The sequence below is a fragment of the Dermacentor andersoni genome, chromosome 10, assembly GCF_023375885.2.
Source record: "Dermacentor andersoni chromosome 10, qqDerAnde1_hic_scaffold, whole genome shotgun sequence".
NCBI lineage: Eukaryota > Metazoa > Arthropoda > Arachnida > Ixodida > Ixodidae > Dermacentor > Dermacentor andersoni.
This window is the reverse complement of record NC_092823.1, coordinates 54333085-54345702: the sequence shown is the minus strand read 5'-3', so window position 1 is coordinate 54345702 and position 12618 is coordinate 54333085. Positions and strand designations below refer to the sequence as shown.

The following is a 12618-nucleotide window of genomic DNA, read 5'->3' as shown; positions in this document are numbered from 1 at the left end:
TTGATCATTTGTCCTATGTTAGCTGCAAAGTCTCTTGCCTGAAACGAAGGCACCCACAGAGTCTTACAATGATAGCTACAGGGATGTCTGTTGCTGTCATGTGTGCTTTCTTTTAGAGGGTGCCCTAATGCCAGGGGACGGAAGGTTGGACTTGCTTTGAGAAATACTTGGCCTAAAACAAGGTCATGATTGCGTGCGTAAAACTAATTAAACTCCTGACATATATGGCTAATAGTTCTTACACTTGCACCAGTTGTTATCCACACGTAATATAACAAGTTAATAAGAAAAAAAGGAAGCAAATTGAAAATGATCTACACATGTGCAGGGATTGCCTTTGATACAAATTTACTGACTTGCGGTTGGTATTGTTCACATTGGACATAACTGTACACCCTATGAAAATGCATGCAGTTTAATAAATGCAAGTACATAAAGCATGAACAAACAAGGCCAGACGAGAATGAGATAAGATGCCTCTGCTGTCATCCATTTGCAACATACGAATGCACGAACTTGAAATGTCCCACCAGCTAATCTGATGAAATGTGTTAATAAATGCTTACACGTGGCAAAAATGGCATCTTGCGCAACGTTTTCATCAAGCCTAAACAATTTTCACAGATAAAACATTGGCAGTTGGACACCTTTTTTTAAAGTGCCCTGGCTCCTCGAAAGAGATGTGCTCAGGTCAATATTTCCCAGCATTTTCAAGCTTGCAAAAGCTCCTTGGCACCAATTTTACATTTTAAGGCGATTGTGAAAAAAACTGTGCAGTCGGATACGAGAATAGTTTGATGATGATGTTTGGGGTTTAGTGGCGCAAGAATAGTTTAAATCGTAGTTTCATACATAATTACTGGAAAGGAACTTCGTGTTGCAGTCATTAAACAGCTATGGAATAATGTATCAACTGCATTCCAATTTTTTTCCTTTTCATGCTTTGTCAGTGGCCTAAGCACTGCTACACCTTTGTTTTCACAAGGATTGGCCAGTTGCAAGTGGTTGATAATTAGAAAGGGAATGGACTAAAGCTAATGGAATCTGCTAGGGTTGTGTGAACACATGGTGATTTTTTGAGACCGAGTCAAATCGAATAATGCCAGGAGTGAATCTAATCGGATGGCTTTTTGAGTAACAAAGAGCCATTATCACAATTAATATAAAGTGATGCTCACATTCCAGTGTTTTTAAAGTTAGCAATTTTCTGTCATACAGTACGTTATGAGGCGTTCATGAAAAGCACACATGGAGTATTAGGAGTAAACAAGTAGTTTCTTTGCATGCAAAGAGCTCTTCAGAGAGTGAGAATGATCACTGTATAGGGGGGACTGTAAAGTATGGCTACCGAAGCCACATAGCCTGCATGTGGCAGTGTAAATTCTCATGTTTTTGTCATACCATGCCCGCAGGGGTGAAAATTTACCGTAATTTTGCTCTAATTTTATGCTTAATTAGGTACAGTTGACGTTTCAATATATTCGAAAAGTGATCTAAAAGATATTCGTATATACAAATAGTGACTACACGATTCGAAGACCGGATTGAATAGGACACTATTCTATTTGTTATTTGAAAGTTTCAAATATTTGCGCACCTCAAATCCTTGCAATATACCAGCCAGGATGAGGCACGCGTCGTGCCTTGTACCATGAATATGGCTTTGATGGCTGGCTTCGCAAATTCTAGTTGCTTCAGTTCGCTGCAGTGGGAAATTTGTCACAGCTTGACAGCTTAATGCTGTTTTTTATGTCGCGCAATATCATTTAAGCAATGTTTTGCCAGTGCAAGTTTCAAAGAAATCATTTTTTTTTTGCAGAACGCCTGGCCTACATACTTTTGATAATAATAGGTGTGCATTAGGCTGGAATAGGGGCCAAACTTTTATTGAAAGCTTCCTCCAGCAACTGCCCTAGACTAGGACTACATCACTGTGCCTGGTCTTTATAACCGGTGTGTGTCACCCAAGGCATAGGTTAGTACATGTAAAGCATGAGGACATTGCTTTCAACAAGAAAATGGCTTTATTCAGCTTCAGCCAAAACAAACAAGACATCAAAAAAGACCCCTAGCACTGCAGCTACTGTGCTGAAGCAGCAATGTGCAGGTCGACACAAACTGCTCCTGCAGCTGAAATGCGCTTTCACCTCATCTTCAACACTTTACTTTCATTACCACTGAAAAGCTGAAGACATTCACTGAGGTTTGTTGTACAATTGACTATCACACGCTCTTAAATGAGTCAGTTTCCTCCAGAGGTTCTTTTTCTTTCGTCACCCAGTTGCATGACTCGACAAAGCTCTTCTGGGATACTCAACGCTGTCTGAATTTTTCATTTCGATCGAAACGGCGGGCACGTCTCAATGTTGTTACACTGAAGCAACCGTGTCCACAAGGATTTATCAACATCTTTAATACACTGCAGGTCAGCATTTGGCACGCATATTATGTTAAGCACAGGTCACTGATAAACCTTTCGTCATGCTGAGTGCTGCAAAATTAATTTTCAATGAAAGCATGTTAATGAATGTTATACTTTCTGGAATCCAGGGAAAACATGGGGAATGCAGGAGATGGAAATTCAAGACTATGAGCAAAACGTGAACAAGGTGAATGCGAGAGCCAACATTTCGACAAGTGGACTTTTCTTCAAGGCGACGTACGCTTACGTAAACAAAGATTTGTTTACGTGTACGCTTTGTGTACATGTACGCTTACACATACACGTACGTTTACGTGTAGGCTTTGTTTACGCGCAAGCGTAAACAAAACGTACGTCGCCTAGAACAAGACAAGTCCACTTGTCGAAACGTTGGCTCCCGCATTCACCTTGTTCACGTTTTGCTCATCATACTTTCTGGAAGTAATGCAAAGCACAGCAGTAGATGGCAATTCGCAGTGGTCTGCTGCCACGGGTGCACATTTTGCAACAACTGAAACCCCTGTTTGAAAGGGCCTGCAGTATGCGACACTGCTGAATAGGCATTAAGTAATGTGTCTGGCTTTGCCACCAATGATTGAATTCAACACAAATAACAAATAGCACGAGATAACACTTTAAAGAAAATGCAAATGCAGAACATGTTGCATTAATAAAGAATCCCGGTATAAATGACTCTTCCAGACAAGCCGCTTATTCAATCATGCTTCAACTTTGACAACATTTCATGGTGCAGTTTGCTTAACACCACGTCTGAACCAAGTACTTGACCCCTACCCCCTTTCCATGTTTTACCCATAATAAGTTAAAATTATCCATTGCGTGCGTCAGCGTTGTAGAGGAAGTTCAGGTTTTCTTTGGGGAAAAGAACAGTGGCACTGCCTGGCATTTTTACACTGAAATGCAGTGTGTGTTGTCGACAACCATATATGTGACAGATGCTGCCTCCATTCTTTTAACTGAGGCAGTTCATTTTTTCTGTGTCCCACATTGCGACAGACGATGCTCATTTCCGATTTCTTCTACATGAACATGGGCAGGCCCTGCATGCAGACATGGCATCAAAACAAAATGCACCATGAAGCACCACTTTTGCAGGAAACGTTAGCATGTACAAGTCAGCAGCTTGACCAGGACAGTCACTTATACCTTGCTCTGTTACTTGCAAAACATTCGGCATCTAACGCTCGCCCCTATCGGTGGCCCGAGCCAGCAGCCTTGCAGAATCGGCAAATCCGACAGCACAGAGAATGCCATTCACATGGCCAACAGTGACCTTGGACACACACGATTGGTGGACAGTGTGCAAAGACTGTGTAAAAATGCTACACAATGCTACCACAAGGCTATGTGCAACTACACACTCCAGTGCACACCTTGTCGAAATCGTCAGCGACCTTCCAAAGAACACACTAGGTGAAATTTTTCTGGCGAGGTTTATCAGTGATGGTACATGATACCTTGCATTAGCAGGTGGAATGGTGTATGCCTTGCGTCTGTAGGAACATTTCTCTTCCCATGAAAGTGGACACTTTAGCTTCCATTCAGCAGTAAAGAGCACCTACAGTGTAAAGAGAAGGAGGACACTGATATTCAACAAACTGGCAGGAGCAAAGTTAGAATGTGTCAGCTGCCTGGATCTGTATTAAAAGGAATCATAGGTGTACTTCTTGTTGGGCTGGCTGGTGGCTACTAAACGAGGGGTGCAAATTAAGACGAACACAGATGAAGAAGGCAGGACGAGCGCTCATCCTGTGTGGACACCAAAACATCAGACAATTACGAAACGCATTTGCGATCAAAAAGCGGTGTGTCACACGTGAAAGAAAGTTATGTATATATATGTCATGCCGTTTCATCTAGCGTTAGTTCTCCGCGCAATACGACGTAATTATTACACGGAAGGCATTGCAGATCTTGACTTATTTAGCAGTGAACAAGGACAGTGACAAGTTATGGTGACCAGTGGCCACAGTGCACCACTTCCGCTTGGGACCAAAACATTGCACATCGCACGCGGGAAGCACAAAAGTGGGAAAATAATATGTGCTCTGACGTAACCTTACCTTCACATGCTGTAATAAATATGAATTAATTATTACAGAGAAGGTGTCAAAGATCAAGAACAACTGCGCTGCGAAAAGTGTGGAGCGGGAGTTTCTACGACCTCACTACTTGCATGGCTTCTGCAGTGTAACATGCTAGGTATACAACCGAGTACAATGCATAGGAGAGGTTTTGTGAACAGGTGGCGTCCACATCGCACCCTCCTGCAATGGCTCCACCAGAACAACGAAATGCAATCTAGCAAGCCGCACTGCAGGTGCCAGAAGTGACACCATGGAAACCACGTTTCGAGCGTCGCCTTTACAGGAACAGTGATTTCTGCTGCTGCTGAATACGACTTTGCATTATTCTAATACCAATGAGAATCGATCCATCTGCATCCATTCTACAATATTCAAGGGTGTGCAATATGCAACTAATAAAGTGGACTCGTCATCCATGCATCCTGAACATTTAATTTACAGCGCACGTTATTAAGGATGGAAGATTTGCAAGGTTTATCCATTTTCTTCAACACCTCAATGTTTTGTGGGCACCACTACTACACAGGAAGTACTTTCAAGAACCACAAAGCATTTGTCTCTCCTCAGAAAAAGTAGCTATGACTTGCTTCTCAAGAATAGCAGTTATTTAGCAGCAGCATTTCTTAGGCGAATAATTGTTTGACTGCGTAAGTAAGTGCAAACCAGACAAGGAATCACGGACAAAACAAGTGAAATCCTTGTATGGATTCTGTTTACTTGTACAGTCAACATTGTCAACAAAAATGTACCAACCAGCCAGCAAAAATGTTCTCGCTAAGTAGATATAGACCCAGAAACCTCCAGAGATTTTGAAATGATTGGTTCTTATGAACACACTGGCTCCTTGTGTAGGATAGCTTGCGAAATACGATGTGATGATGTCCATGTAGCTATAAACCAAAATGTAATGTTTTGCTGCTAATACTGTGCAACCTAATGCAACTTGTGACATTATTACAACATTAAAATGATAACACTCAAAATGCTGGAGGGCTAAGAATAGCATGAGGTGCTTCAAAAAAAGTATAAAATGTGAAAAATAATGCATTTTCAAGGCATGCATAAACCTATGCGACACCTTTGCTTTGCAATATCTTTTTATACCAGGTACTGTAGAGTGACTCTCATTGCCTACAAAGCAGTCAAACAAAATAAAGAATAAGGCTTTTAAAAAGGACGCATGGCCTGAGGACAAATCTGGCAACCCCCAAATTCTTGTGCCAGCTCATTAGGCTTATCGTGAAGGTGCCACTAATCTAATGAGTGTCAATGCAAATTCTTCACGTGCAGTCGTCAAAAAGCTTCAAAGCCATTGAACTCGTTGTGGGGCTGCGTGCCAGAACTTCCGCAAAAATTTTTGCAGTTCCAAAGTTCTGGATACTGAGAGACGGACTCCTTCTGTTCGCCCTCACACTCTACATGTCCTTCAGCGAAAAGGAGTAGCCGCTGAGGGTGATTAAGTCTTTCTGACTTTATTTCAATAAAAACAAAGGGACTAAGTGAGTGAAATGCACATGGATAGATGAGAGAGAAAATTTCTTTCCTGAGCTTGAGAGTGCCAGACAAGCTACTGAAACAGGGCCTGTTTTTATATTTTCGTTTGTTTCCTTCAAAGCATTTCACTATTGCTTTAATGCATTTGGCTAGTTTAGGATACCATCAATGCATTGTGGCTACCTCATTTTCGTTAAAATAGCATGGGGATTAAAACACTTCTGCTGTCGACTCACTATTACTACTAAGTGAACAGGCTTCCTTCAAATGAGGGCACACCCTGTACACAGCTGCACAAGTTGTTTTTGTCATCTGTTCGCACATCGCTGCGTACATACTGTCGAAGCCACCTGTGTGCAAGGGCCGCAGGAAGCATAAACTCAAAAAAAAAAAAAAAAAGAAAATAAAAAAGAGAACCCGAACGCCATGGCACAAGCTTTACCAGTACGAAGAGTATTAATGTTTTATAGTGAGGAGCTACATGCATCTACTCAGAGGAGTTTCAAGGAGGCAGCTTAAACTCATGTCATTAATGTTGCGTTGCCGAGGGGCACAAATATAAGTCGCTCTCCCGGCCAAAGTGCCGGTTTGCTGCACTCAAGCTTTGCACATAAGTAGAGCCGAGCATTTTATTTAAGGACGTCGTACGTCTGGGCATGGTTTGCTCCTATATTTTGTAGAGAAGAAATGAACAATTCATGCCACATGTGAAAATGCCAGATGAATAAAGGGGGGGGGGGGGGGGTTATGTGTGATGATGGGAAAGCAAAACCAGTCTGCATTCTGCAAAACGCCGCAACAGGCATTTTGCCTTCTTCGGACAGATGACACTGCCATTCCTATTGCAATAAAAATTAATTGCTTGTCTGGCGTCACCACAAATGTGTACTCCCAATCTGCTTTTGACAAAATATGCAAATATGAAGCACTGAGAAGAAAGATGATACCACATGTCCTCATAGCAATGTGCCTAAAGCAGAGGCAACAGAGTAGCAGTTTCATTCTCCAAGCAGCAGATAGTACCACTGCTAATTTCAATGGAAAACAAAAAAAAAAAACATTTGTTTCGTGTGCTAATACTACAGGCAATGCATATTCATTATTTTGTTAAACTCGCAGAAAGCTACGTGTGGCCACGACAGCAAAGCAAAGAAAGTGCGTCACAATGTTGCTGAAAATAGCCCCATAACTTTGTTTGAAATTTCTGATGCGCAAATAGAACACATAATTACTTTAATTGCAGTGGCATGAAACCCGAAAGTAGGCATAATATTCCCAAAACAAGATGAACATTTAAAAAAATTTTTTTAGATTGCCCTTATGTACATGCAAGATCACTGCACATTTTACGAAAGTTCCAAAAGCAACAGTAGTGTCCATTTATTCTAGCGACCATTTCTCTTGTAATTGGCCACCACCACTCAACTTGCCTCAAAGACATACAACAAACTTAACAAATGTCTGTTGGGAACAGACAAGGCAAATGGTGTGCAGTGGTTCTACCGGTTAAATTTTAACTGCCTTCGTAAACAAACTACACAATGTCAGAGCAAATGAAACTGTTGCGAACTTGCCCAGACTGCTCTTGGCGTAGTAATACATGCGCAGAAGCTCCCTCCGCAGAGTTTTGGCTACATAGCCAGAAAGACCTGTTTACGACTTCTGGGAACGCTACAGCCACTATCGCATTCCCTGACGTTCCGCTTCCCCACATGAGGTGTGTGCGATGGTGGAAGTTGATGTGGTAGCAGCGCAGCTACAGCGAACAATGGTGAGAGTGTTACGATGCGAGCGCCACCTGCTGGTGCAAATAAATCGGGCATCAGAGGAACTTGCTTCCCCTACTTTGGATGCAGGAGTAGTATCCATGAAACAGGTACAGTATATGAAACAAAAGTATACACGAAACAGGTAAGTAGTACTGCATTCAAGTGCACGTTAAATGAAACACGCCTGCCTGGTTCTGCCTCGTTGAAAAAGTGAATGTCAGCAAGCCAGCAGTTTAACCAGGAGAGCCATTATACTTGCCGTCTGAGCAACGCAACATCTGCTGTACTACTCTTCATTACAACTTCTCTGCCACACCCTGTTGCGGCTTTCACAAGTGGGTTCCATTTGAGCAGCACACAGCGACTCCCTTCACATCCTTCGTGGTAGAATGTCAGAAACTGTCACCCGAGTTTACTAAGGCTGCAGTAGAATAAATGGCACATACAACCGACAACTACTTGCAAAACACTAGCATCTACCTTGCGGATGCTTTGAGGCATAGTCCAGAACTAAGGGTGAGGACAATTTGTTCAAAAATGGATGCAGAGTAACCTTATGTGAACAAAATCGGCAGTACAGCTGGCATACACAAAGGAGGCGAGAAAAGGCAGTACTACGAAAGATCAAATGAATGTTTAAAGGCAAGTGTAGGCATTGCTCCCTGAACAGCAACCAGAAAAACAAGAAAGATAGGGTTCACTCAGGAAAAAAAAAAGCAAAAATAAACTTTTTTTTGGAAGCAGTTAGTTATTAAATCACACAGTAATGCACATGCCGTCCCGTCTGCTTCTGTAATATCTTTCTTGTTTGAGTGTTTTCTTGTAAGTGAACCCGCTATATTTTTTTTTGTTCCTTCAGAGAGAAAGGCAGCAATACCTACACTTTGCAGCCTTGAACGATAAGTATTTAATTAACAGAAAGTGCTGTCATTTCTGAATCTCTCTGTACACCACATGACATAGTGCCTTGGGCTTCATGTCATCATGGCTAAAGCTATTGCTTCTTGGTAGCGTCTTAAAGGTGTAAAATAGTGCAAGCAAGCCACGAAACATGAAGACAAAGGTGCATAGTGGATAACACATGGGACTGGTGTTTCGTTTTATGCTCTTATCTTCATAATTTGTGTCTTGTCTACACACTTCAGCACCTCTACAATGAGCATCAACTACTTCGGCACTTTGCCCTGAAGCCATTTGCAATTCTGCATCCTTTTCACATAACAGTGCGAGTTTTTACACACACACACATGCAATCACACAAACACACACACAAAAAAAAAGCACTTTTGCACTAGGCAATGTCATTTGCCCACTAGGGGTAAAAAGGAAAACAAAAAACAATACCAGAGGCTTGACAAGACACTCACAGTCTTGCAAATAAAAACTCACTATGAAAATATGAGTGTGCTTCATACTACATCATGACTGAAAGACGCAAAGCAGGGAGTAAGGAAGAAAAAAAGAAAGAAAGAAATAATGTAGCATAGAAACTTACCACAGGACTGAACTCTCAACTGAAGTTTTAGTGACACAGTTAAGCCTACAGGCGTATATACACGTTCCATGACTACAAGAACACTGGCGTCGGCAAACAACTCATTGCTTCTGCTAGAGTTGAGCAATGCAGCAGCGGTGTTGCATTTTTCATTTTTTTCATGCACCCTGATCGATGTCTTGTTAAAATTAATAAGGGTGATATTTTCTTAATGTGTATTCCACAGGAAAATTTGTAGCAGTAAAACTAAAACTAAAAGTTCAACCATGCAGTACACTTTGCTGTGGCGAAAATAAGGAGCAGCATGTTTTCCTCTTGCACATTTAAATGTCTGAAACCCAGTCGAGACCTAAGCCCTCAATCAAAGGTCCAGGTAGCTTTTCTGAAATGACCGACAAGATGCATCATTAGACTTGTGTCTATGTGCTGACATGTGGGCTACGGAATGTCCATTTCTCTGACATTTTCTGTGAAACAGTGTCTACACATGGAACAATCTACAAAATTTCAGGTGACGGCTTCAGGCCTGCGGCATATTCCACTAGATCCCTTTCCTTTTCTTTCTTAACACTGATCTGCGTCAGTTGTGCAAAACTTGCCGACTGAACGAAGTCGCACGCACAGAGGAGAAAGTAGCGCTCAAAGCCATAGCCTATGCCTATCAAAATCACAGCAGCCATATCCTAGACCTGACTTCACCACAGTCCAAAGGCTCCGTAAAGCACTTGGGCAGGTTCGTCGATGTGTTGCACACTTCGAGGGCCGGCTGTCGATAACCGCCACCGGAGACGAAAATGCCGAGGTCTCCCGATGGTGTGTCCGCCATCTTGCTTTCGGGTGCTCGTTGCTGGCCCCCTCTCGAATCCCTGGGTTTCTCGCCAAACCCCTCACAGGTGCCGGCACTGCTCTTCCAGGTGATGTTGGTGCCGCTCATGCCCGTAGAGAGGGCATCTTTGAGGAGCTCGAGATTTTTGACCTATATTGCAAAATACACGAGTGACAAAATGAAAGGCATAACGTTAGCGAGAATTAAAACAGGGGTCATTGCATGGTGCCCCAATAACCTTCTTACATGTCAGGCTTGCGGTATGCAAGGAACGGCAAGTTATTTAAGAGTAGAGTTTCGGCTAATGTGCTTTGTGCCCAGAGCAATCTGGTGTCATTGTGGTTCAAAAGCATACTGTAGTATAGTGTCGCCCCCTGTCAGATCTCTGTGTCATCGCACATGTATGTTTTGTAATTGCTTAGCTAGATGGCACCTCCCGATTGGTCCAAGCTTGTCACATGACAGAAGGGGGGTGCGCCATCTAGTTAAACAACTACAAAACATACATGTGCGATGACACAGGGATCTGACAGGGGGCGACACTATACTACACATACCTGTGCGACAAAATGTGAAAGTAAAACAGTATTGCAGAACTTCGTTGATATGGCCTCGTTTCATACGATTTCCTGCCGCCAAAGTTCATTATTGAGAACACAATAACTCACCCAATACAGTTAGGCTTCTTTTTTACCAGTTAATACGTTCCCAGAAAATGCCATCTTTTGGAACCAATGTTCAGAACTTTGGCGCACTGCGATCGTATGATACGCTTCTTTGGCCACTAGATGACAGATGAAAAAGGAAAGGCATGAAGCAAGCGTGATCGACAGCGTAAGTGCCCGCCGTGGCAGCTTCCGCGCAGTGCTAACCTGCCTGTGTCAAATTTGGCATGTACTCAGTTTCCTCTTGCGACGCCAGCGAATCTCCTAGCGGGTCTTCAAACATTGCAATCACAGCGATCACAGCCCTACTGTTATAAGCATCTTGATCTATCTGTTTCACAGCGTATGTGGCATAGTGCCATTGGAAGCACACTGCACGCTTTTAATAGCCGATAACCCAAACGTGCCACTGTTTCCTGCTACAGGCAGTGCGAAGTTAGGGTCATGTTTCACTCTGGTGGCATTGTATTCCGGTGTCGTCCGTCAACCCAATTTCATCTTGGTTTCCCGTCACCATCTCAAAACACAATGCAATAGGGAAACAACACAGCGTGTCTTGGGTCGCTCAGACCCCCGCCAGCTTGATTTGTGTTGGTGTATCGTGCGGCAACAATTCTTGCCAAGTGGCCGCGTCAAAACTTCCAGCGAAAAAAATGCACTGCACGAGAGAGCTGTTGACTCGTGGCACAATTTGGACGCTGTAGGTATTTGTATAAAAAAAATTTTAAAAATTTAAAACTTCAATGACCGAATTGTAAGCTTGTGGAAACCACAAAAATGACAATGTGCGTCTCGGGCCGCTTGAACCCTGTCAGCGCTACGTGCTTCGGCTTTTCGAGCTGCAACGATTCTTGCAATGCTTGTATTATGTACATGTCAGCTATATAGTAGCGTCTATCAAATGTTTTAGTACAATCGAATCATAAGTTCCAGTTTCCCTCGCATTTTTTTACAAGAATGTACGAAAGATGTTCTAGTGTATACTGAATGCTGCACTTATATGTGTTTTGTTGTTAATATTACTTCTGAGAAGCAACATAAATAATTTATCAGCCAGTTTGGAACATTTTGCTTTGTAGGCAGATTCACTTCAGTTCCTTTTAACAGCAATGACAAAATGTTCCTGTTCTATGCCTACAAGCTCTCGAACTTGAACTGAATTGACTTTATTTCCTATTTTTACTTAAAGGGACTGATAACTGGCCAGAATGTGCTATGAGATGTTGAAGGAAATGAAAGGACCATAATTTATAGTGATAGAATTCAGCATGCTGTTTGTGATTTAAATAGTACTTATAATTTTAAATTGGCAAAGAAAGTCTTAAGAACCAGTAAGTGGCGAGACCTGACGGTGAAATCTTGGTACTTCGGATGTATTCTATGAGATTACTGTACGTAAGTTGACTGTCATTAGGTACAGCATAATTATTGTTTAAAATTGCATTTGGTATATTATTAGACACGCATGCATTTTTCTATGCTTCGGAAATAATGCACGCTTGGCTACGGCAACACGCTGAACTCCGTATCATGGTTAAAGGCACCGTTTCATTTTTGATCCGGTTGGTTTAATTTTCAGAGGTAAATACCAAGGGAGTTGGACAGGAAACCATGAAAACACCTAGCTGTTGTCGCAGAAATAATTTAACAATTTGGAAAACGCGAATCGCAGGAACACTGACTTGATAAACAAAATCATACTTTGTTACAGAACGGCCACACGTGTCGTCTGCCTCCCACTAATGCTGGCGTATAATTGCTATCCCGCTCACCTATCGCCGTTTTCAGCATGCTTCTAGTGATTGACTACATCCTCACTGTAGACCGAAAAAATCTGAC

The 12618-nt window shown here is 42.3% G+C and overlaps 1 protein-coding gene across 1 annotated transcript in view; it reads right to left on the bottom strand.

Moving 5' to 3' along the window:
• Positions 1-2005: 2005 nt before the first annotated feature.
• The window catches only part of Nadsyn (NAD synthetase), a 31643-nt gene continuing 21030 nt past the window's right edge, over positions 2006-12618 (bottom strand). The window contains exon 19 of the mRNA XM_050190875.3: positions 2006-10264. Within this exon, the coding sequence (XP_050046832.2) occupies positions 9956-10264 (309 nt within the window). The 3' untranslated portion in view covers positions 2006-9955. The remainder of the gene's footprint in view (positions 10265-12618) is intronic.